Here is a 25337-nt window from a genome sequence, read left to right as displayed (position 1 = left end):
CTTTTGTATACAGCTTTGACCACTGCTGTCCTTGAAGTATGTCTAATCTCCTTGGCCACTCTACGTGGTTCAGAGAGAGAGAACCCTGTCTTATCATTCTTATAATTCTTCGTTTCCCCACAATAGTTTGCTTGGGGATGCATGTGGTGAAAAAATCCTTGTTAATATACTGATTTCATCTTCCCTAAAGGATTCTTGGATTTGTTTCTTTATTAGTACTTCATTAATGCATTGTCTGATGGATCCACTTGAAGAGGGGAGAGTTTATAATTAGGCATTCCTGTCATCATCTTTCTAATGAAAGAATTAAGAAGGAGGAAATACTATCTGATAGAGGTTTTAGAGCTAATTTAGTGATATTGGGTGATTAATTACTGTCCTTTGATAATTGTAAAACTCGGATGTATAAATCTTGAAAATAATTTTTAAGTGCCATTATTTAAAGTGTGCCAAATAACATCAATACTAAATTATTCCTCACTAAATCTACAAAATGATTAATAGTGTGTTAGTGAATTAACAGAAAAGTTCATGGAAAGAAGCATCAAAATACATTCTCCTAATAGTAACGGCTTGAACGCTTAAATGGTCCTATGGATGCCTATACACATAAACTGAAAAAAACAGACATACAGAATATTTAGGGAAAAAAAAGAAATATTTAAAGTAGAAACATTATATAAAGAAAAATAATAAGGAGAGCATGAAATAGAAACATTGACATAAATATAAACAGTAATTAAGAAAAGTTGAAATATTTGTAAAAGTCTAATGATGAACTTAAAGGTACATTGACACTAATAAAAATGGATAGCTGTGAATCAACTTTTAGCATTTTATAATCAAACACATAGAGTTGGCTATCTCATCCCTGTTTGCTAAACATACAACATATCCTGTGAATACATTAGTTTCTCTGAAAGTATCCACCGATAGGACAATAGCCTTATTTCTGACTACTCAGGAGTGTAATCTGCTAATTCATGTCACCAGACACTTCAGCCTTATCTTTCCATCAGTGTTTAACACAGCAAATTCCATGACATGTTTATACCCTTGATAGAAACAATCATTATTCATTAAAATTTTCCAGAGAACAGTAAAGACAGAATTGTTGAAATACATAGAAAAAATTCAATATAGACAATGCAAACATATGACCCGATAACACATCTTTAAACTGGCTCCACCTTCATACAAATGACAACTGCATATAGTTTATCACATTTTGGTGACAAGCATTAAAATTGTCTTCAATGATGTAGAATCAGAGCATGACTTGCGAAGAAGAGGGAGCATCTTTAAACCTTTCAGTCATCATAGATTAAACAAAAACTTTCACCCAGCTTTCCATCTGCTGTCCTCATGGATATCATATAACTAGCTGATAAAACAAAGCAATATTCACAATCTGTTTTTTATTTCTAACCTTGCGAAAGAGAAATATAAAAATGCCCTGCAATATAGTCAGCCTTCTGCTCCTGAACAATGTATAATGAAACCATGAGCACATGTGTAATCAACTCCTTACGGTGGGAAGGACAGAAGATAAAGGAGGGGAGGGGGATGAAATACAGTGGCACCAAGAGGTAAAAGTACATTTTGCTACCAGATTCTTACACCAATTAGACACCTTTTGGAAAACAGCCTTTTGTTCAGAAATGACCTTCCCAAGGACAATGTTAGCTGGCAGAGTTAACTCAAGGTGGTATGATGGGTCTGTTCTCATTCAGCAAAGTGAATAATAGCACGTAGCAGATGAAGACCAGCTATACCTTTGAAATGTCAGAATTGATTCATCACCAAAAAGACACAAGAGAGAAATAAGTTAAACAAACTACCACCGAAAACCCACCAAAAAGATCAATTGTAAAAATATATCCCGAAAAGAAAAATATATGAGACACCACTCAGTGAAATGTGTTTGATTTTCTTATTTAATATTTTTTCATCATAAAAAAGTCAACACTAGAAAATATTCTGAGAGGTTCAGGGCATCCTCTTCTGTAAAGCGATGGATCTGAAAATTATAGATGTTCACCAATGTCAGTTGTTTCTTGCCTTTTTTCACTTTTCTTGGAAAAGAAGAAATACTGATGTAATCCATATTTTGGGGGGGGAACAATTCAGAAACCCCCAAACTAAACCAAGTGTTACAAAATGCACTATGTCCTCACAAGCAAATTAAATCCTAAGTATAACTCGGTTAAAGGAAAAGCAGTATCTTTAAATATTAAATATTTTTAAAATCCAGGTTTACAGAAGGTGCTTATTCATTTATCAAAGAATAAGGATTTACAATGACAAGCTTCCTAATGTAAAAGTATTTGACTTATGGAAACTTGTTTGAAGCAAAGCTACTCAAGAATAAATCTATTAAAGAAAATGAGGTTCACCTACAGGTTTATATAGCCAACTTACCTCTTTTTGCTTTTGATGTCAAGTAGTGCATAAAAAGAGAAAAAAATGTATGTTTAACTGATTCTGTGTCATTACATAACGGCTTATTCCATAAATACCTACTCAGAGTAAGCAACTAATCTATACTTGTTTTTTTTAAGGACGTATGAATGGAGGCGGAGCCGTGACTGTGGGCTGCCAGAAACCGGTGTGCAAGGTAAGCTAAATAGCATCCTCCCTGTGACATCTGTGCCAGTCTTGGGTGCCATTTGACCAGAGTACCAGGGATGGTACTCCCTCCTACTCTAAACTTGTAATTTCAGATCTTACCATCTAAGCTGATCATCGATTGATTCTATTTGGAGTCAGACATACCCTTATGTGTGATGAAGAATTGGAAGGCAAGGCCCAGTTTGGAGCAAAAAACAGACTAGATGAACAGCATCGGAGCAGCAAAAAAGTACTTCATGTGAGGAAAGTTTATCCCTTCAACTAAAAAAAGCAACAATTTCATATCCACTAAAAGTAGGTTTAGCTAAAATGACAGTCCTGTTTCTAAACCAGTATCCTGCAAAATAAACACACACATTTTCATATAAATCAATGCAAATATTTGAAATTAGAGTTGTTTCCTTTAACTATTTTAAGAGTAACAATCTGATCAGTCCGTTTCTTGAGAACCTTCACAGACTAATGCCATTACCTGAGCAGTCCCCCTGAAGGAGATCTGATTTATGGTCTGGACACATGAAAGTGACATAACCTATACACCAAGAAAGAAAAAGGAAATCTCCAGAGTCCAGTAATGAGCAAAATGGAAACGAACTTGGCTTTTACATGCACAGTTCCTAAAAACTTTGGATTTGTGATGTGGAGAGCACATTAATGACTGTTTCTTTTTGGCTGAGAGGTGACAATTAAAGGACCATAAAATTAAGAGTTATATGACATCTTTATGACTTTACTTTTTTTAGAGTAAACAAGAGAAAGGAATAAAGTCAACTGTTTGGTGTTTTTCCTTTTTCCTCTCATACCTTTCAAGCACAATACACTGAGGAAACTGCCAAGATAACCAAAGAAGCATCAATAGATGGTGGAAGAGAGGGGTGTGTAGAAGAAGGGACATACTGTTGCACAAAAGGAAAGCCAGGGTGGCTCCATTGTCATGTAATGAGTATCACCCACGGTCAATCTTTTCTGGTCGATGAGCTGTACAAGTTTAATTACTAGGTCACTGTAAGTAGTCTGGGTGCAAGTGCTATGGAACTACCTTTTCACTACTTCATTTCAAGCAAGTGTAGTCTTCCCATGAGCATTACATCTACCCATTATTTGCACCATGCTCCCAGCAGAATTCAGGCTGCCCCTTCAGACCCTGACCAACTTGCCCAGAGCTCAGGAGAGCCACTGAAGCCAGTGTTAGCACGTGGAAAGGTCCGTTCCCCAGCTATTTATTAATGCCTCCAGAGAGTTTGGTGATGGGCACCAAAGAAACATATCTAAATTAAATCAGTGGCCTCCATATCATGTGTAATAATCTAGGGATGCTTTTAGAAATTGAGTCCCATCAGTTTTGGGAAGGAAATCAAAGCATTAGCACACTGCAAGAATTCAGTGTGGGACACTGCTCTTTCCTGCCTTGTACAGTCAGTTCATAACACATAGACACTTCAGACTGTCAAACAAAAAAAGGTTGTTCTGTTTAAGATAATGGGAATATTCCTTTTTCTTGTTGGAAAGTGTACTACTTGTACTGAAATATTTTAATGTTTTTACTTGCAAGTCTATTTAGAAACATGGTTGTACACAAGCTCCAGTCCCGATCACGAAGGGAATAATGTGTACTCATAGAATCAGAGTCTCCAGAGTTGGGAGAAGCTCTGTCCATATATCATTATGAATGTAAAGGAGAGTCTACTGTTGTTAACCTCAAGATTGGCTTCACTGGAGACCCATTGTGGCTTTTTCTTATGTTTTCTTAGAGTTATTTGTAGATATAAAGCATCCCTTTGAAAGCTGAAGTTTGGATTTAACATCCCGGGAAATGTTTGTAATCAGAGGGGTTTTGTTTTAAAATAACAGAGGTTATTAAGTAGTTGCAGTGAGGGCAAACAGTAGAATACAATAGACTAGTGCCAACAAACAGGATTAAATAGTGGGAGCATAGCAAAGAAGAGGCTGATGGCTATTCTCCCCTGGAATACAATAAGGGGGAGGTCCCAGCTGCCCAACAGAACAGAATACTAAAACTCTTCTTTTGCATAAGGAGCTTTGGGATATGAAGGCAAGGTGATGCCAGTGGTAGACAGTTGCAGCACCTGACACCCACAAAGGATACCCAAGATACTAAAGGTTAGGTGCTGTAGGTGCTGTAGATGACAGGTTGGCAGAATAAAGGTGTTCCCTGACTTGAGTTGGGAGCATGCACAGGTAGATCATAGAGAACATGAGCAATTTTTAAATTCAGTATTTGGACTAGTTGGTCCTTTAGTGGCAGAGGCTGGTCAATTCAGTGAGTCGGAAGCAGGATCTCTAATCTAGAAACTTATCCTAGAGGTATACGTCTCCTTGATGTTTTCTATCCGCCTCCTGATATTTTTTAGTGAGCTACAAAGTGTCATTTGGGCAGAATCAGAAGAGGAAGGCAGTTATTGCCTGGAATGTCCTGTGTCTTTTGTGTGTCCCAGCCCATCTATGCCCCTCCATTATCCTTCTGAACTTAGCCAGTTTATGGAGGCCTCTATCTTTTTTTTTTCTTTTTTTAATGTTTACTTATTTTTGAGAGAGAGAGAGAGAGAGAGAGAGAGAGAGACGGAATGGGGGAGGGGCAGAGAGACAGAGGGAGACACAGAATCCAAAGCAGGCTCCAGGTTCTGAGTTATCTGCACAGAGCCTGACATGGGGTTCGAACTCACAAATCGCGAGATCATGACCTAAGCTGAAGTGGAATGCTCAACCAACTGAGCCACCCAGGTGCCCCTGGAGGCCTCCATCTTTAGCTGGACTCTAGAGGACACAAGTATGACCTGACCACTTTTGCCCTGAATATGCAATAATTAGGTCTATCAAAAACTATATTTTCTTTCACTTAATGGATATATTGGGGAAGATTTTCATTTTTTCCTTGAAGAATTTAACAAGAAAATTTCAATTTCCGTGGGTTTAAAACCACATACTTATACTAAAATAGTCAACATGGAATAAAAAATATTGTCTAATCTAATATGTACATTCCTGCCACAATGTTGTTTTCCTGAGGATCCCTTCCGTAAATTTTTTATCACTGCTAATTTTGCTTACAATGCTCAGATTTTAAATATGGAATCTTTCAAGAAAATTTAAGCTCTGGATAGTATACCTCACAGAGGAGGGAGTAGGAAACAAAGACAAAAATAAAAATAAATTAAAATCCTCAGGTCGTCAGATGTTCCATTAAATTCTGCATTATTTATTGAGTGGCTTTAGTACGCACCATGAAATTATTTATTTAGTATTGTCTTTATCTTCTCTGTTATCCTGGACAAAAGGAAAATACAGGGGACCTACCTGGAAAGAGTTTTTTTTGTGTGTTTTCAGTCTATAATATGGTGTCATTAAATTCTGTCATTTAAAACTAGCAGGATGCATTATAAACATTTTCAATGTACTCCCTACTTAAATAAAATGGACTTTTTACAAGCTTGATTATACCAATTTTAGAAAAATTCAGTTGTGTTATTATTTTAAGAATATTTAAGACATATGGTTTCTTAGGATATACCTAAACAATAGGGATTAAATTAGAATACTGACGAAGATGCCTAGTAACAAATAAAGGAGAAGTATAAAGAAGAGTATACAAACATTTAATATGTACCTATCTAAAAGAGCATTGCCACCAATCAGGGACAAACAAAGCAGAATAAATCTGCAACAAAAAACATTTGGCCCAATATCTCATTTTTAAATTTATTTAGAGAATGGGGGGAGGGGGAGAAGAAGAGGCAGAGTGAATTATCAAGCAGGCTCCATGCTTAGCATGGAGCCCAACACGGGGCTCCAAACCCACAACCCTGGGACCATGACCTCAGCTGAAATCAAGAGTTAGATGCTCAACTGACTGAGCCACCCAGGTGTCCCCTAGCATTTCATTTTAAAAGAAAACCTAAATATGCACCATCTTAAGTCTCATTTTAAAATTAGATGTTAATGAGTAAAACTGAAGTTTCTGTGCAGAAATTATATGTAGTTAAAACTATTGGTAAGCAAGAAGGCCTAGAACTACACTGTTCAATAAAATACTACCAGCCAAATCTGGCTATTGAGCACTTGAAATATGGCTAATTCAAACTGCAATGTATTCTAAGTACAAAATATAGGCTGAATTTCAAGGACCAAGAAGATCAGAACATAAGATATCTCACTAATATTTGCTTCTATTGACTGCATGTTGCAATGATAATAATATAGACACACTGTGTTAAAACATATTGCTAAAATTAAGCTCATGTGTTTCTTTTTACTTTTTCTCATACGGCTACTAGATTAAAATTACACAACTAGTTCACACTATCTTACTACTGAATAGCTCTGGTCTAGGAGGTGAAACATCTGATGACTCCCATTTTATTGAATAGCAAGAAATATTTCTATTCTACACATGAAAACATTTTTAAGATTTTGTAAAGGGTTCAAGTATATCTTCCTTCTCCTCATTAACACCTGGTTAAAAATAAACAAAAAGATGAATATTGATATAAAGGAAGCCAAGCTATATTAAGTGAAAAAAATAGCATGCATAACAATGTTTGTGGTTGTGCCAATGTTAATACATACATATATAATATATACTTGTGATTATATATGTACGTATTTATAGATATTCTCTTGTACATATAGAGAATGTTTCTGGAAGGACATGAGAAGGAGGCTGGGAGAGAGCTACCTTCTATTTTATATTCTTTCGTACCTTTTGAACTTTGGACCATCATTATCTATTGAAAATATACTTAAAAACTATTTTAAAAACATATAAAAAGGAGTAAGAGTAAAAAATGAGGAAAGCCTACATATTTATATGCAATCTTTTACTCTGTACTACATGGATTCATAAACTTTGCCTCTAAAGTGGATATTTTCTTATAATTGCCTTGATTTTTAAGTACCCATATATAAAAACAACCAAATACAGGAACTTCAAGATTATATATATATATATATATATATATATATATATCACACATTGAATAAAACAAGAGAAGTGAAGACCCCACTTGAAAAGTTCCCAAATACAACTGTTATGCAGATTTTATTCTATTACCTACATTACATCACATCTGAAATACACTATTTCTAATCTACACATCAGAAGAACTACATGTATAGATGATAAACCACAATAAAGCCAAATATTTTGAGACACCGTAGAAAATTTGGACTGAATATCAATTATCCACCAAACTGAGGGCCAACTATGTGCCACGAACAGTGCAAGATCTTGAAGAGTAAAAGATCAAGGAACAGGGTTCCTGCCGAAAACCTTATAGATTCATAGAGGAATCTGATTTAAGACACTGTGTCCATGCCACCTGTAGGGAGGCAGAGAGGAAGAGGAAGGCAATTCTATCTAGTGGATACAAGGGATCAGAAAAGTCTTCATAATTTGTGTAATTTATGTACCCAATGGTAAAACTGGTATATAGGATACACACAGGTTAAACACTTTGTAAGAGAAAATAAGAAAGGGGGAAAATCTTAAAATTCTAAGATATTTTTATACTAAACTCGTTATCTAGACAAAAATCAAAACATTCAGCTAAATTAGAGAATACACGGGTATTTCTCTAACCAAACCAAATATAGAGCTATTGGGAAAAATAAGCTACATTGTTCAGTTTTCAATCGGGTATTTTTCAATTTTCAACTGGAATTTAATGAAGAGACACATCTCTCAGATGACATTCTTTTTTTTTCTTCCCCCAGATGGCATTCTTAACATTGCACATTCCAACTCAAGATCATTCATCCTATAGTAAAAGATTTCCTATAAAAATGGAATTGCTCCTTGAAAGAAATACTGAAAAGAAATGTGAGGGTGTCGGACATTTCCACTGTGAAATGAAGCATGACTGACCCAGAAAATAAAAATACTCCTGCAACATACATGATACACTGAAATTTGGAAATCTGAACCAATTTCTAATTGCATATTACATCGGGGCAAGACAGAAACATGTATTTTTCGACATGTGATTGGTAACTTTCTGAATTGATATTTTTGTTAAATATTTATTTTTGAGAGAGAGAGAGCGAGTGGGGGAAGGGCAGAGAGAGATGCAGAGAAGAGAATCCCAACCAGGCTTTGCACTGTCAGTACAGAGCCTGATATGGGGCTCAGACTCACCAACTGTGACATCATGACCTGAACCGAGATCAAGAGTCAGACACTTAACCGACTGAGCCACCCAGGCGCCCCTGGATTGATATTTTTGATTTAACTTCTGTTTTGTCAGATTCAAAGTAAGGGCAACATGGACCAGCATCAGAAAACACCCAAGCTTTCATCTGTAAAGAAGAACTCTATAGAAGCTATGTTAAGAGAAAATACAAGCCCAAAAGATTACAAGCTTTTTTTTTTAATTTTTTAAATGTTTATTTATTTTTGAGAAAGAAAGAGAGAGACAGAGTGTGAGCAGGGGAAGGGCAGAGAGAGAGAGGGACACAGAATCCGAAGTAGGCTGCAGGCTCCCAGCTGTCAGCACAGAGCCCTACTCGGGGCTCAAAGTCATGAACTGGGAGATCATGACCTGAGCTGAAGTTGGACGCTCAACCGACTGAGCCACCCAGGCGCCCCAAAGTTACAAGTTTCAAAAGAATGCTGTTCACTCTGGCTATTTCAAGAATTAAATCCTGTTGGGGGCGGGAAGCATACTGATATGGGGAAAGGGAACCCACAAAAATGGAGAAGCCTCTAAGGGAAAAAATAAGCTTTAGGAAACAAAAAAAAATGCCACTGAGGCTGTTTGTTAGTTCAGTAAGTCAGTTCAAATAGCATTCACTGAGCTCCTTCTACCTACAAAATGTGGGAGGATGAAGGAGACAGGCTGTTAAAGTAGGCTGTGGGTACACAGGACATACCAGCTGTTGGGTATGGCTGGACTTCTCTACATTCAGACACATGTCAACATTCACACTGCTCCAGTTTTGACGTCCAGTCTCTACCACCTCTCATCTGCAAATTTCAGACACTGTATCTGCTTCTTTACCTTAGGTGTTGGCACATCCAATCCATTCTCCACCTTTTATCAGGGCAATCGTATATAATGAAAACCTGTTCTTATTCTTAAAACAGTCATCTCTGCCAATGGAATAAAGTCCACTCTCACTAACCTGGCCGTCTGTTTTCAAGTCCTTGCTTGTCCTTCCAGTGTCATTTCCCATCACTCCTCAGTCCTGCTGCAATTTCTAGTTCCCAACCTCGTGGCCTTTGTATTGGTCGACCTCCTTTCCTAGGAGGCTCTGCTCATTACCCACACCTGCATCCCTATCATCTGCCCATCAACATCTAGCCACCTTTCACGACCAGGGCTTGCATTTCTTTTGGGAGAATGTTCCTAAACACCCTAAACCCTCTGTTTATTCTGGGAAAACCTATTAACACTGTTACTTATTTGCCTACCTACCTCCCCTACAGACTATGAGTTTCTTGAAGCACAGGGATGGTGTTTCACTTACATAACATATTATGTCAAGAGCCAAGAAAAGTGCCTGACACATAATGGTAGCTCAATACATTTTGTTACATTCTGATGAATGAGTGAGTGAGCAAATGAGTTAAGAAATATGGTTTTGATACATGCTTAAGAGCATAAACTGCAATATAAAAGACAGACAAATAAATGTTTGAATGCAGTGAAATTTTCACTAATGAACATGTTCGTGTCTATTGTTGACTATACATCTGAAAGGGTGATTGCATATCTAAGGTTAACACATTTCTGTGAGCTGCTTTAAACACGGGTAAAATCTAAAACATCATACAAAATGTTCAGATTTCACAAGAATACCATTCTCTCACACGAGTTCAGTAATGGTGTCAGAGAGAGGGAGAGAAAGAGAGAAGTGCGGAGGGACAGAGGGAAGTGAAATGATACGGGAAAGCAAAACATCCAAAAGAGAAAGCTCCTAAACGGAAAATGCAGCACGAAGAGCAAACTGCTTAGGCTGTTACTTCAAGAAGAGAGTTCCAACTTGCTTTTGTAAGTTTGAAATTTCTTGTTTATCCTGTTGCAATACTGTGATTTATAAGAAAGATTTATTTGGTCTTTGTCCATAGTTCCAGGTTCACAGCTCTCAAAACAAAAACAAAAACAAAACAAAACAAAAAAAACCCTTGGAATTTCCTAAGTGTTGGGAGTGACAATGGTGTCCCCAGTTATGTTAATAAAGTGACTTTTGGACTCTGCCTAAGGATGGAGGCTGGTTACCAGGAGAATCGAGAACTTGCCATGTGATTGGAGGTTTGGAACTTTCAGTCCTACCAGGCCTAACCTCAGGGGAGGGGAGGGGGCTGGAGGCTGAATCAATCACCAATGGCCAATGATTTAATCAACCGTGCCTGTGTAATGATGCCTCCAAAAAACCCCAAAAGGACTGAACTGGTGAATGCCTGAGGAGATTTGGGGACAGCAGTGTGCTCTGGGAGAAAACATGGAACTCCCAGTTCCTTTGCCATACCTTGCTCTATGCCTCTCTTCCATCTGGCTGTTCCTGATTTAGATCCTTTTACAATAAATTGGTAATCTAGTAAGTAACATATTTCTCTGAGTTCTGTGAGCTGCTCTAGCAAATTAATGAACCTGAGGAGGGGGTCATGGGAACTCTGATTCATAGTCTCTCTGATTCATTTGGTCAGAAATATAGGTAACAACTTAATTTATGATTGGTATCTGAAGCCAAAGTGGGAGTCATTGGAACCCCTAATCTATAGCCGGTTAGTTAGAAGCACAAGTAATAATCTGGCCTTTCAACTGGTGTCTGGGAAGCAGGGAGCAGCAGTTTTGTGGGACCGTGGAATGCAGTGTTATTTCTGGATACACAGTGTCAGAATTCAGTTGAATCGTAGCACACCCTGATGGTGTCTGAGATTTGCTGGTTGGTGTGGGGAAGCCTCCACACAGACACAGATACACACATTTCAACTGGGTTCAGGAACCTAATTTACCTGCGCAAATCATGCAGTCAAGTCTTTACTGAAATAGCAACTCTTACCTATACGTTACACGGATTTCTTTCACATATTCTGGTAGACTGATTGTAAGTATTGATGAAATAGTAAGATGTTATTATTGTTATTATTATTATTATATAAATAATATACAACCATTTATATTATAAATAATATAAAACAACTAATGATTTTATAAAGATGCGCCACCTGCTGCCTGATTGTAAACTTGTTGATGACAGCAGAGTCCCTTTGGATTCAAATTCATCAAGGATAGTAGCCATATGTGTGAGGACACTACATTTTGTATGCCATGATAAGGACAAAGTCATCAACAAGAAAGTCAACAAGCTAAGGACAGAAACTCTGGAATTTCAGGGGATGAGGCAGCAGAAACAGCCGAAATCAGAAGCAAAGGCCAAAATTTCCTCCAAAAGGTTATATTAATGTTGAAAATTAATTAGTACAAAACAATCTATTAATTTTGAAAATCAGTGCCCCATCCTAGAGTTGATTCTCCAGAAACTGAGAAATTGTAGCTTGAATAAGATGGGTTTTCTCCTGACCATCTCAAAGAAATAAAATCTATTTGAAAATATACCTTATATATGGTAAATAATATTTTATGTTTTGTGTTTTAAATTTTTAAATGAGATTTATATCTGTCATAATTCCTCAACAAAAGGCTTCAAAACAAATTAAACTCTTTGTATGTCTACTGAAATGATTTGATTAATTTAATTACTTCAATGGTCCTCAATAGAAAACCCACTTATTAGAATAATAATAATCACCTACAACAACCTATTAAAAACATATTTCAGAAAACTTATCAAAAAACATTCTAATAAGTTAACAGGGAATTGTCCTTTTAAAATGATGAACATATATTGTTACTAGCTAGTAAATTTTATAATTATCAGTAACTTATAGTAAACTCACGAGTAAAAAAGACTAATAAAATCTATTATTTCCCATGGGTTTAAAATACTTCTTACAGAGAACATTGGACTGGATATATATGGTATATTTTCCCTTTCTCAGCTTATTGAACATATTTTATATAGTAAAACCATTATAAATAATACTTAATATGTCTTACCCAATGCAGTTCAGCCTAGGAAAAATAATATATAGTGTCAATAACCCTAATATATTTTTTGAAGCTACAATTTGGTATAGGTAATTAGTCACTTTTTATAGTAATTGATTTAACCAAAACTTTTTAAAAAATGTTGCTGGGTTGCTCTAAAAATTGATTAAGAACTAATCTGGTTGGGCCCGTGGTATAAACTGAAAATTCCTTAGGCTATGATAACAGCTTTACTCCCTCCCCTCTTCCATTATTTTAACTTCAAATAAATGGTTAAAAATGTAAGGTTTATCGATATATAGTAAGTTGTGATTAAAATGATTTTCTGGCCTAGTGATGATTCTCAATGCCACATTATTTACATCTCTAATCTTGTATAAAATAATAATTTCTAAGACCAACGGCATTTTCTGGTTATTTGAAACTCAAGTGTTTGAGAAAACATAATGCTACTCTCGTTCATGTAGGCTCACTAGCCTTAGAGTTGCAAGATGGGTACAGTGTGCAAAAAGAACTAGAAACATTCAGAATGTGTGGAAAAGGGAAAAATATTCTGTGAGACTCTTAGTACACTGATCTATCCTCTTTGACAGCAACATCAAAACGGAGCAAAAAACATAAAGATTTTCATCATTGTAACCCAGTGATCTCACTTGAGAAAAAAACGAAACCGATGAGAAGTTGAATGCATGAGAGTATTTCTAGCAGCACTGCAGAAAATAACAAAAAATGAAAAAACACCCCAGCAGTTAACAGGAGAAGTAGAGATTAAAGGAATAAAATCTGAAATAAAATTTATGATACAACCTTTAAAAATAAAAATAGTTGAGGTAGTAGCATAGAAAAGTTTACAATGTAATGTTAATGGTTTCGACAATGTAATGACAATGATATAAATACACATTAATGTAAATAAGGATCAAATGATCATACACAAAATGAAAACAGTTATTGTTAATATTTATTAATTTTTAATCTTACTGATAGGTCACTTTTTAATTCAAATACAATAGGGTTCCTAATTAATCATAGGATTTCTTTCCTAAGTTCCAATAGATAGTGCTACTAAATCCACTTGGAACACTAAAACAACTTGAAGTGTTTTATTCAAGTTAGATATCCTGATGAACCACAATCGTTTTGGTGATTTACAGATACTTCAAGGTACCTTCCAAAGGGGTCTGAAATATTAGGAAATGAGCTATGAAAGTAAGAACACCTGGCAGAGTTGTAGGTTTTTGTTTGTTGTTTTTGTTTTGTTTTTTGACATACATTTTGGCTGATATGCTCTCCCAACTCGTTATCATCACCCATTTGCTCAAACATTCTTAGAATGTTGATTATGTGCTATAAATTTCCACACCACACCTTTTCATCCCAATCAGTAGGCTGATTCGTGAATCATATGAGGATATTATTACAGATCCAAAGGCAGAGGTTTCCAAAAAGGAATTAAGGTAAACATCAAGTAAATGAGGTAGGTGAGACAACTAAAGTGAATTAAAAAAAAAAAAATTCTGTGGCAAACTCAAAGGCTATAGTAGGGTCCAGAAGATAACAAAAATGGGTGCAGCAGGCTGGGTATCAGTACTCGGGAGTAAGGGGGCTGTGGAAAAGTGCATAAAAGCAGCAGCCAGTATGAGGCTCTGACAGGTTATTGACACACATGGACACTGACCTCGGGCTATCAGATATTCAGAATCTTTCAAGGGAGGCCAGAAATATAGATGCTCGTGTTGACAACTAACTTGAATTAGTTTTAATTTTTCATTCCCTGTGACAACTAACCATTATGCTGCCTTTGGGCTTATTTTGTTTCATGGACTTCCTGTATGACACCTTTGACCTATAATTCACATGCAGGGATTTCTCAGAGGGCTGAACTTTATTTGCCAGAAGTCACATAGGAAGCTCTTCATAGGAAAAATTTTTTATAAAGAAAAAGAAAAATGCAAAACAGTGAAGCTAAAAATAAAATGTGAGCATATTGGTAAGCATAAATCAATAAGGGCTTGCAAACTACAAGAATATTACATTAAGATGTAAATGTTCCAGAGGAGCAAAACCTTAGCGGATTTTACTTCTATTTTCTCTATAGTGATTGAAGAGACATTCTGAGTCACTACAAAAGGAGATTAGCCCCAAAGGCTTTTTATAAAGATAGCTCCCTTGACTGAAACTACCTTAAAAAATATCAGAACAAAATGACAAAATTTGATCAAGATGGAATCGCTATGAGCTACCACGCTGCAGATAGGACCCGGGGGGTGTGCCCTGCATTACGCCTGTTGCTAGGTTCCCTTGACCTATCCCATTCCTTCCAACTCTCATTTACCATCATTGGCTGTTAAAAGGAAGTCCTTGGAGACTCCTAAGGTATGCTCGTCTGGCCGAGTCAAGGAGGAAACGGGAAGCTAGGCATAAAGGCATTTTTATGTTAGCTGCAGGAATTTACCTGTGGTCCAAGTTGGACTCCGTGGATGGGTGGACATGAGTGGTTGGGAGGAAGGGGGAGTGGTCTACTCAGCTAATCATCTGCATCACATGCACCCAAGGAAAAAATGTTTACCTGGTGGAGCCACGGTTAACCTTTTTTCCTTGCTGAGCCGGTGCCCTTGGATGAATTCATTCATGGAAGGGGGGCCCTTCAGAAGAAATGATTCTGTGGAGGTGGGATCAGGGGGAACTCTTAATAAATTCTGTAGGTAGGTAGCCCCTGAAGTCCTGGGACGGCTCTGATCACAAAGGGAAGGTGAAAATTGTCTTGCAGGAGATCCAAGAAAATACATATAGGAAACAAAAAAGTTTTACTTTAATTACCTTTCAAAGCCTCACCAGTGACAACATTATTTACATTGGCATTTAATTTTTTTAAAACATGTAAGTCAAGATTTTTGCTTATTGCTTAGTTTCCATACCAGGATACAACCCTATTTGGAAACTGTACTGGATACTGGAAAAGAAATTTATTATCGTTAGTCAGTTTGAACCGCAAATAGAAAATATTTATATTATTTGATACTTTACTGAAAATTCCTAAAATACAAATTTTACCATTAACTGAAAATACAGGGTAAGTAATTCAACATCCAGGACTCTGTAAAAAGGTCACCAAATCAAGCCACTAATAACCTTGCAAATGATTTCTTTGAGCAACATTCACATACGAAATGAAAAGGCACAACAACCTGCTTTTAAGGAAAAGACTACACACAATCAATTCCATTTACCTAAATATAGACATCTCCTTTGAGTCAGTTGTCAGATTTGGTAATGTGGACAAGCTTCCCTAAAAAAACATATTCATATCCTTGCCGCATTAAAGAGAAGCTGGTAACTAGCACCATTACCAGAGGTACAATGACTTTTAAATGTCACGTAAAACGCAGCTTCATTCTTAATATCCACCTTTTTTTGTCTATCAATTTTTAGGTTGGAGGTAAGGGAGAGGCAAATTTATGCATACAAAGAACAGCAAAAATGTTGACAGATACTCAAAAATTATATTATGGTTAATCAAGACGTGGGGCATGGGGGACAGAAAGGAACAAATAAACACGATTATCAAAAGGATTTGATTTGGAAGGGCCAAGCAAGGCCCATTTATACACCCACTCCCAGTTTTTCTCTTCCTTCCCTTCCTCCATCCTCCACAATAAGAGCACATTAATTTTTGCAGTTAACTAAAAATCTGGCCTCTGCACCATACTATGAAGATCGCTGCATGCATACCTTTTCCTCTGAGTGCCACTGCTGACCCGAATGTTGGGTGTCTGTGGGCCCTGACTATGCAGGAGGTAAGTGTCTATGGTGGGCACGGTGACTGATGCCTCCCCACTTACTTTAGGGCTGCCGATCTTGCTCTTTCCAAGTTTGCCTTTGCTGCGTCGGGACTGCTCATGGTCAAACTCTAAGTCCTCCAGCCGCTGGGTCAGGGCGAGTTTTTGCTGGATAGCCATTCGTAACAAAGTGTTTAGAGTCTTCTTCTCATCCTCTGCGGCTGCTAACTGTCTCTGCATCTCATCCAACTGTGTGACATACTCATCACATCTAGAACCCAAACAAAAAAGTGGTCAGGAGAAAATCTTGGGGATACTAAATGTGGAACTTGAGTTGAGAATTTCACTGGAATTTAGATTTAGAACACTGGTCTTCCCTGAGCAGAATGGAGGTAACCTATTACAGTGGAAAACTGGAGAAGGTTCAAGAACTGATGGTTCTTCCATACCATGGAGTGCATATGGGGACACTCTTAATGGATGACATCTTAAACCCCAGTGACAGAGTTATTATGGAGGCTGCTCCATGGTGGCAGAAGAGTGAACTGTAACATTTCAGGTAATGTTCACATCATCTTAGATGTGTTACAATAGCTTCTTCTACTGTGTAACATGATCTTCTTCAGAGGAATGTGACAGGTTTATCATAGACTAGGCTTGTAGCATGCAAAGGAATAATAGTGTTTATAAAGAAAACATTTCCTCCTTTATCTGTATTTATAGGTTTTACTTTGAGTCCCCATTGCAGCTGCACTGTTTTCAATATGGCAGATTTGCCTGAATTAGAAACCTGAATATTTTCAAAGATTTCTTAACCAGAAGATAAAGCCATAGATGTCAAAGAAAATCAAGATTTGCATAGGGTTTGATACAGATATAGCAGGCTGTCGGGAACATCTTTCTTCGGCTTTGATACTCGTGCTGTAGCCAAAAGATAAGCTCAGTGATCTTTTTTCCCCAACAAAAGTAAAATCTAAGCACACAAACATTTGGAAGGGAGGCTTGATCACACAATTTTCAGGTTTTTTTTTTCTGAGTTTACTTACCCACTAACATAATAACAACAAATACTCTTCATGCACCAGCTGAGAGTTAATGACTTGATGGAGATATCCAAAATGTGCCGTGCAAACTTTGAAATTAAGATAAGCCTTGCAGCATTTTAAAGAAAAAACAGACTCTAGGTGAAAGAACTTGAAATGCAGGTGGGTCCCATTTTTGTTAAACTTAAATGTCAAGAAGCATAGTAGGGATACCAAAAGAAATATTGCGTCTTAGTAAAATACGAGATGGGTTTAACATCCTGGATTTATTTTAATTGGTCAGATAACAATATTTTTAAAAATACTAGGGAGCAAGGCAGTTACTATACCTAAAAAAACAAAACAAAACAAAACAAAAAAACAAATTTCTGGTTATTTAAGCCAGATTAAGACTATAAATGTCCCATTAAAAATATTTTGACTTCTGTTTAAAAGAGGAAATATATATATTTTAATTCTACATGTAATGCTGACTGATTTCTTTCATCAAAGAGGGGAGCACTGTGTAGCATCCCCATTCTCTATCCTGCCCCCCACGGTGGCCAGAGGTGTATAAATATATCCACTCTATTCCTCAAACTCTCCCAGGATCAGACCCAGAGGTCAGCTCATTCAGGTCTTCTGCATCTCTGTGGTTCACCAAGCACTTAGCCCTCTAGCGGCCATCACCGAGAGAGTCAATCACAATGTATGAGCTTGAAACCTTTCTCTCCTCATATGCAAGAAAGCCGGACAGATTCCAGGGCTCCTATAAAACCCAGGATTTGTTTTGTTTTGTTTTGTTTTTTACATTTATATCAGCTACATATAAGTTATCTACTAAATCTGCAAATAAACCCATAGTTACGCTTTATGAATTTTGTACCACGTGTGTATTATATAAGACACATGACTGCTTTTGTTTTGGCACTGAATTGTGACAGTAAAAAGGGGATGGCGACACTATTGAAAATCTCAAGATTTTGAAACCTTTGAATCCATACATGCTTAATCACTTCAAGTTTAAACACAAAGCACTTCATAATGAAACTGGTGGGGAGAGGTAGTCACTAATATTTGTCTAGTTAATTAGCATGGCAATGTGAAAAACTTGGTGATAAATACAATTACATTTTAGAAATTATAATTTAGGAGCGCCTGGATGGGTCAGTTGGTTGAGCGTCTGACTCTTGATTTCAGCTCAGGTCATGATCTCACAGTTCATGAGATGAAGACCCACGTTGAGCTCTGTGCTGACAGTGTGGTGCCTGCTTAAGATTGTCTCATTCTCTCTCTCTCTCTGTCTCTCTGTCTCTCTCTCTCTCCCTGCCCCACTTCCCCATTCATGCTCTCTCTCACAAAAAAAAATTATAATTTAATTCATAGTGTATTAAAGTCCAAATAATTAGCTGATATAATGAGTACTTATATTCATCATGAACATGTCTTTCTCATGCAATACTTACTAATGATAAGCACTTTTATGTCACAGAAATAAATTTCAGTGGTGATAATACAATATTTAGCAATTTTAAGAAAAACATTTCCTCCCCATTATCGGAGGCTTTTTTTTTGGGGGGGGGGTCCTAATTCTTTTTGGCACATAAGCTCTAGGGAAAAATATCTATTAATTTAAAAATACTTCTATGTAAACGAATTGCTTGATCCAGTGTGTCCAGTAGAGGGCTCTGGAAAACAGCACACAACATTTTGCCTTAGGTCAGAGTGGAATCTCAAGTATTTTCTTCACCCCTCACCCTTAGATGGCACACCAAGAGGTGTGCATGTGAATGTGAATTTTAAAGTCTTTCTCCCAAGCACCCCACCTCATCTTGGAAGAAAAAACTGTTACCTTGTTGCAAACATTGCTCTCAGGGATGAGAAAGTTGCTGCATCTTCTTTCAAAGCCTTCAGTTCATTTCTAAGCTTCGTCATAGTTTCAGTCACCATTGCTTTCTCATTTTCATATTTGTTCTTGAGATTAGCTAGAGCCACCTCAGCTGTCTGAAGCAGAAAAATCACAACGCTTAGGATTTTCGTATCAGGAAAACCTATCATACAGATTTTTCCATGCTGGGTCTAGGACTTTCTTTCATAAATGGAAAGTGAAATTGGTTTGGTTAATTTTATATAAACATATATATGTATTTGGACGGACATAAGGCAGTTTTTCTTTAAAATCCATAACATGGTTAAATCGCCCTGGAAGCCAGCTGTGAACCAGAGTATCAGAAGCTAAGGAAATGATCATAGTTCAGAAAATATTTTAATGCAAATTCCTGAGTCCGCAATTTTTCAGACAGAAAGGGAGCTAAAATTAAACTTTATCCAAGAAGGATTTTATCAAGGAGAAGGCAGTAAAGAAGCACAGGTTCCAAATGAAATACAACAGAATGCGGGGCGCCTGGGTGGCTCTGTCAGTAAAATGTCCGGCTTCAGCTCAGGTCATGATCTCATGGATCGTGAGTTTGAGCCCCATGTTGGGCTCTGTGCTGACAACTTGGAGCCTGGAGGCTGCTTCAGATTCTGTGTCTCCCTCTCTCTCTGTTCCTCCCCCACTTGTGCTCTTTCAAAAATAAATAAATGTTAAAAAAAAGTAAAAAAGAAAAAGAAATATAACAGAATGCAAATATTCTTGCCCCTGTGCTCTAGGGGCCTAAAACATAGAATAAAAGACACAGGCCATTGCAATTTATAGTATGAGTACACAATAAACTATAAATCCATATTACATGTGTAAGGAAAAGAATTCACAAGGAACCGATTACTTCCTGCCTTTGCATACAACTTCAAAACAATAAATTATAGTCTAATTTAATTCTTCACAATTTCCATAAAAAGGAGAAATTCCAAAATGTTTGAATGAATTAAAATATCCCTTTGAACTTAGAATTTGGGCATTTCTGAATCTTTTGGAATTAACAGCGTTTCAAACTGAAAACTAGCTTGACACACTGTAAGAAGAAAGAAAAATGTTAACTGAATCAATGCATGAAATCAATGTGTATTCAGGGACTGCCTGTTTGATGCACAGCACATGGTGTATATATATTGAAGCCAAACAGAAAACATACCATTTAAAAAAAATTTTTTTTAATGTTTTATTTATTTTTGAGGCAGAAAGTGACAGAGCATGAGCAAGGGAGAGGCAGAGAGATAGAGGAAGACACAGAATCTGAAGCAGGCTCCAGGCTCTGAGCTGTCAGCACAGAACCCCATGCGGGGCTTGAACTCACAAACCGCAAGATCATGACCTGAGCCGAAGTCGGATGCTTAACTGAGTGAGACACCCAGGCACCCCGAAAACAAACCATTTTAAACAAACTGTTAACCACAGCTTTTCAGAGTGTGTAAAAATACTCAATACTAATGAAAAAATCCACTACTAATGAAGAAAAATCCATTGCTAATGGGATGTTCCTGGTTTTTAACATTTCCTTTTGTGCTTAAAATGGACAGCTTGAACTTTCTTATGCAAAGTGCCAACTTCTATCGAGATACCTGGATTCTTTTTATACTTAAAACAATGTTAGGATAGAGTAACTTGTTAATGTCTTGATTCCAAAGTAGCTTCTTATAGGTTTTAATTGAATTTAAATTCAGATTAAAATGAGAATTTACTGATAAAATATTTTAGCGTATTCTGTAGCTATAACTCAATGGAATCTTCAGAAATACTACCGATTCAGAAAATTATCCAGAATGCAGAAATTGATCTGGGGAGAAAAATGGCAGTTTAATTTTTTTTTAATTTATACATATATCCATATAGAACCGTTAAGCTTAAGTTGTGAAAATGTAGGTGTAACAAATTGGTAAGCATATGAAGCCAAATGGTCAGTTATCCAAGGGGAGGAGAGAAGGGAATAACAGAAGAGCAAGATCTGAAATAGAAGCACAAACTCATTTATTATTTGTGAGAAATGCCCCCAAAGACTCAGTTCTGTTTGTAGACTTGTTGGTCCAGACTGCACAAAGCCTTTTCAGAAGTTAGAAACTCTAAGTATCTTCAGCCCATGAGTAGATTTGCTGATGTCTGCATTTGCTACATTCTCCATGCTCCCTAACTTAACTTTGTAAATAAAAAATCTTGCTTCCAGCCACAGACATCTTCACAACCATTCCCTGAATATATCATTCTATTCTTTGACTTTCTACCTACTATTCTTTCTGCTTGGAATTGTTTCTTCCTCTCCTGGAAAACAACTCCTTATCCTTTAACAACAAACTTAAGTAAAACTGCTTCCATGAAGTCTTCTTTTTTTTCCTAACTCCTTTAGGAAACATCAATTGCTTCCTCGGCAATGTTTCCATAACTTCTATTACAGCATGTATAATATCAAACTGTAATGATCTGTTTCTTTCCCAACATTCTCACCAGTTTGTGAGTCCTATTCTGAAGGGCAGGGACCATGTATCACTCTTCTTTGAATGTTTAGCATCTAGCACAGTTTAGTACACAGATGCTATTTCATAAACATTTGCATATTTCAGAAGACACTGCATACAGAAAAACCTGAAGTCTATGAAAAAATTCATAGAGAACGCAGAATGTCTATTTTTAAAACAAGAAGATTCCCCCTTTTCCCTTTATGACAGAATTCTTACCTTAGTCTTAATAGTGAACATTCCACAATGTCTAAACATAATGGATGTCATCTGCAGACATCTGAAGTTATTTATGGCACATAAGCATCATAGCGATAGGGCCAACATCATTAAAATGTAAACTAAATGCATGGCTAGAAATGTGTTTTCATTTTATTTACTGAGACCATACGGTTTGTGACGCTAGTGTAATGCAAATGGTACCACAAACCACTGAGAAAATAAAAATTTAGCCAGGAATGCTTTGTATTCCTGTATTGCCCTGAATTCCTATGATACTGTTTATACCTCTCAATGACACGTCCTACTCTGCAAACAGTTAACAGGCATGTGTTGAACTCCTACTAGATTACTTGGTCACTTAATTGGCATCATTATCTACCACCTGCCTTGAACTATGTAATAAATGAATGCTCATTCACAAATTAGTCTTTCATGGCTTATCAACCATGCCTATCTATACTCCTGCATCATTTAAGCATCTTGTCACTTATAGATCTAGATTTCTAGGTTGTTCATATTCAACCTTCAGGAAGAAGTCAGAGATGCTATTTGAGTGGCTTGAGCAAGAATGCCCAGGATATGTCTAAGCCTTATCTAATGTGGTTTTTAGTGATATGGTATTGGTTTGTTATGATTACTCTAAATAACTGGGTCTTTGGATTGTAGTAGTTTATGGTAGCAAATTATTTTTTTTTTAAGTTTTTACTTACTTATTTTTGAGAGAGAGATAGAGCAGGGGAAAAGCAGAGAGAGAGGGACAGAGAGAGAATCCCAAGCAGGCTCTGCACTGACAGGGGCTCGAACTCAGAAACCATGAGATCATGACCTGAGCCAAAACCACGAGTCGGACACTTAACCAACTGAGCCACCCAGGCGCCCCACAAATTCTTTCATTCTGACCTCAAATTGGAGTCAGATCTCTCGCAAATTCTTTACTCATCCTAATCTCTTCTATTTCCTTGAAGTGATGGCACAAAAGAAGGTCCTAATTTGTCCTTAGATTTATATAAAACATGTTTACAGTGCAAAGAAATTAGTGCTTGTGGGACAGACCTCCCAATTATATCAGGGGATTTATGGGAACTAAAGACAAAGACGCTACAAAACTGTACTGTGGATGACACAATATTGGTGTGGCTTCCCTCATATGAGGGTAAAAGGAGAAGGAGCATTGCATCTGAAATTAACCCTCACCCCCCAACACCAGCACTGCCTACATTTGCAAGAAGGCATCTGATGCTTTCCCTTTATCAACACCCTTTATCAGCACCCTTCTCAAATGTATCTTTTAAGGTTTATGTTCCAGAGAGACTAAACAGAGGTTAAAAATATTTTCCCATCTATATTTCACAGCATTCTCACCCAGGTAAAACTCAAGGGTGGAAAACAAATTCAGTCACAGAGAAGATCTAGGAATTAGGTAGGGTCATGTTGTAGCATTCCTGCTTATTCCAGAAGGACAAGATCTATGCTTAGGAAAAACTTTCCACAGCTTAAGCTAGGTGATGAATTAACATCGCAACTGAACCTAAATTTCAGATACGTGGTCACTGGCAGAGCTCGTAGACATTCTATATCTCTCTCTAGAGGGCTCCCCTCTGCTCGCTCTGGGGCTTGCCAGAGTGTCTCCCTGGTATATGCTGCCATGCCAGCCCATTCAACCCCCCTCCATCTCCTGTTTCCATACTCAGTGACTGCTGGACTCCAGCTAAGTACTGCCTGAATTGCCTTTCTACATCTGCAACTAGATCTTCCTCTTGGATCCTGCTTTAACTTCCTCTCCTCGATCTCCCCTAGAGGGGCATAGCTACTCTCCTGTATCATCTACTCACTCACTGAAAAATAATTATTACATTCTGATCTGGCACTGAGACGTAGTTTGATTTATTACTCTGCTGACCAGGAATCTGAACTCTCACCCTGATGATAACGGACACTAAAACCATTAAAGAATTAACTAGTTAAGAAAGCGTTGGCTAGCGTGTGAATGAGATCACCTGTTTGTTGGCTTTCAGTACTGCTCTCAGTGTGGCAATCTGCTCCCGTTTGGTGCTCAGCAGGGATTTGAGCTTGAGGATCTCTTCCATTAAGGCTTCCTTGTCTTTATCAATCATGGGGGCCAGCTCCCGTGCTGCTGCTCTTTGACGAGACAGTTGCAAGGACCGGTCCACAGCTTTCTGCAGATGTTTGATTTGGTCCCGGATTATGGCATTAAGGTTGTATATATTCATTGGCTCTTTGCGGATGTCACTTGTATCCAATACTGGAGATGATGGTGGGGCAGTAATAACAGGAGAGATTGTGGGGGTCTTGGTTGGACTTGGTTCTTTGCTGGCCTCTGTGTTTTCTTTTGAAACTGGTTCAGATGAGGTCCTTGTTTCTACTGGGGATGACACACCCCGCCTGGCTAATCGTGGAGACAAAAGTCCCCTGGGATCATCAGGCCCTTTCAGGCTGCCACTACGAGTGACTCTGCTTTGCCTATAATAGTCCAGCATGACCCTGTTGGGGGTTTCGTTATTACACAGACATACGTGGTGGTAAAGCTGGGCTAGCTCCTCACTAAATGTCACCAGCTCATCCTGGGCTGTATTAAGGGTATTGTGATTTTCGTTGGCTATGCTGGTCATCTTTTGCAACTCCTTCTCCATGTGGGCCATCTTCTCTCCACTCTCCTTGGTGGTCTTTTCAAGACTTGTAACCTGCTCATCATACATTTGGATCTTACTCTCATACTTGGCTTTCTCATCAGTATAGTTTTCTACAGATTTATTATATTTCTCCTTTAAGGCCTTAATTTCAGCTTTCAAATCAATCACCTCAGTTACTGCCACCCTATACTTGCATTCAAGGATCTCTAAGCCATTGATGTCCACCTCATAGTCATGGGCCTCCTCCGCTGAGTCCCGGCCCTTCTCCCCATCCAGCTCAGCCTTGAGTTCTTTGCTGCTCTGTAGGCCTCTCATGGCATTAACGTGTTCTGTTAGCCGGTGCACCCGTTCGTGCTGCTCTGTCAGCGCCCCCTTCGTGTGTTCCAGCTGCGTCTGTGACTCCTGGAGATTGGCCAGAAGAATGGCCTTTTCCCGCTCTACCTGTGATGGCAAAAAAAAAGTGTCTGAATGATTTCAGTGCAATGCCAATGACGCACTTGATCCATTCACAGTCAGGCATGTATACATTTAAAATAACTGTAGAAGAGCCAATGTCCCCATTATTGCAAATTAAAT

General features: G+C 37.6%; 1 protein-coding gene across 3 annotated transcripts in view; it reads right to left on the bottom strand.

Annotated features, from left to right (window-relative positions):
• Nucleotides 1-25337, bottom strand: part of BICD1 (BICD cargo adaptor 1) — a 246732-nt gene that overhangs the window by 20227 nt on the left and 201168 nt on the right. For 2 of the 3 annotated variants that reach the window (XM_043562942.1, XM_043562943.1), the window contains exons 5-7: nt 24108-25202; nt 19352-19503; nt 16541-16748 (exon numbers count right to left, since the gene is read on the bottom strand). In XM_043562942.1, coding sequence (XP_043418877.1) covers nt 16541-16748; nt 19352-19503; nt 24108-25202 — 1455 coding nt within the window. Of the gene's footprint in view, nt 1-15267; nt 15462-16430; nt 16749-19351; nt 19504-24107; nt 25203-25337 lie in introns of all 3 variants that reach the window. The other variant, XM_043562944.1, reaches the window with a different exon arrangement.

This window comes from Prionailurus bengalensis, chromosome B4 (genome assembly GCF_016509475.1).
Source record: "Prionailurus bengalensis isolate Pbe53 chromosome B4, Fcat_Pben_1.1_paternal_pri, whole genome shotgun sequence".
Classification (NCBI taxonomy): Eukaryota; Metazoa; Chordata; class Mammalia; order Carnivora; family Felidae; genus Prionailurus; species Prionailurus bengalensis.
Note: the sequence above shows the minus strand (reverse complement) of the source record. Positions and strands in the feature narration are given on the sequence as shown.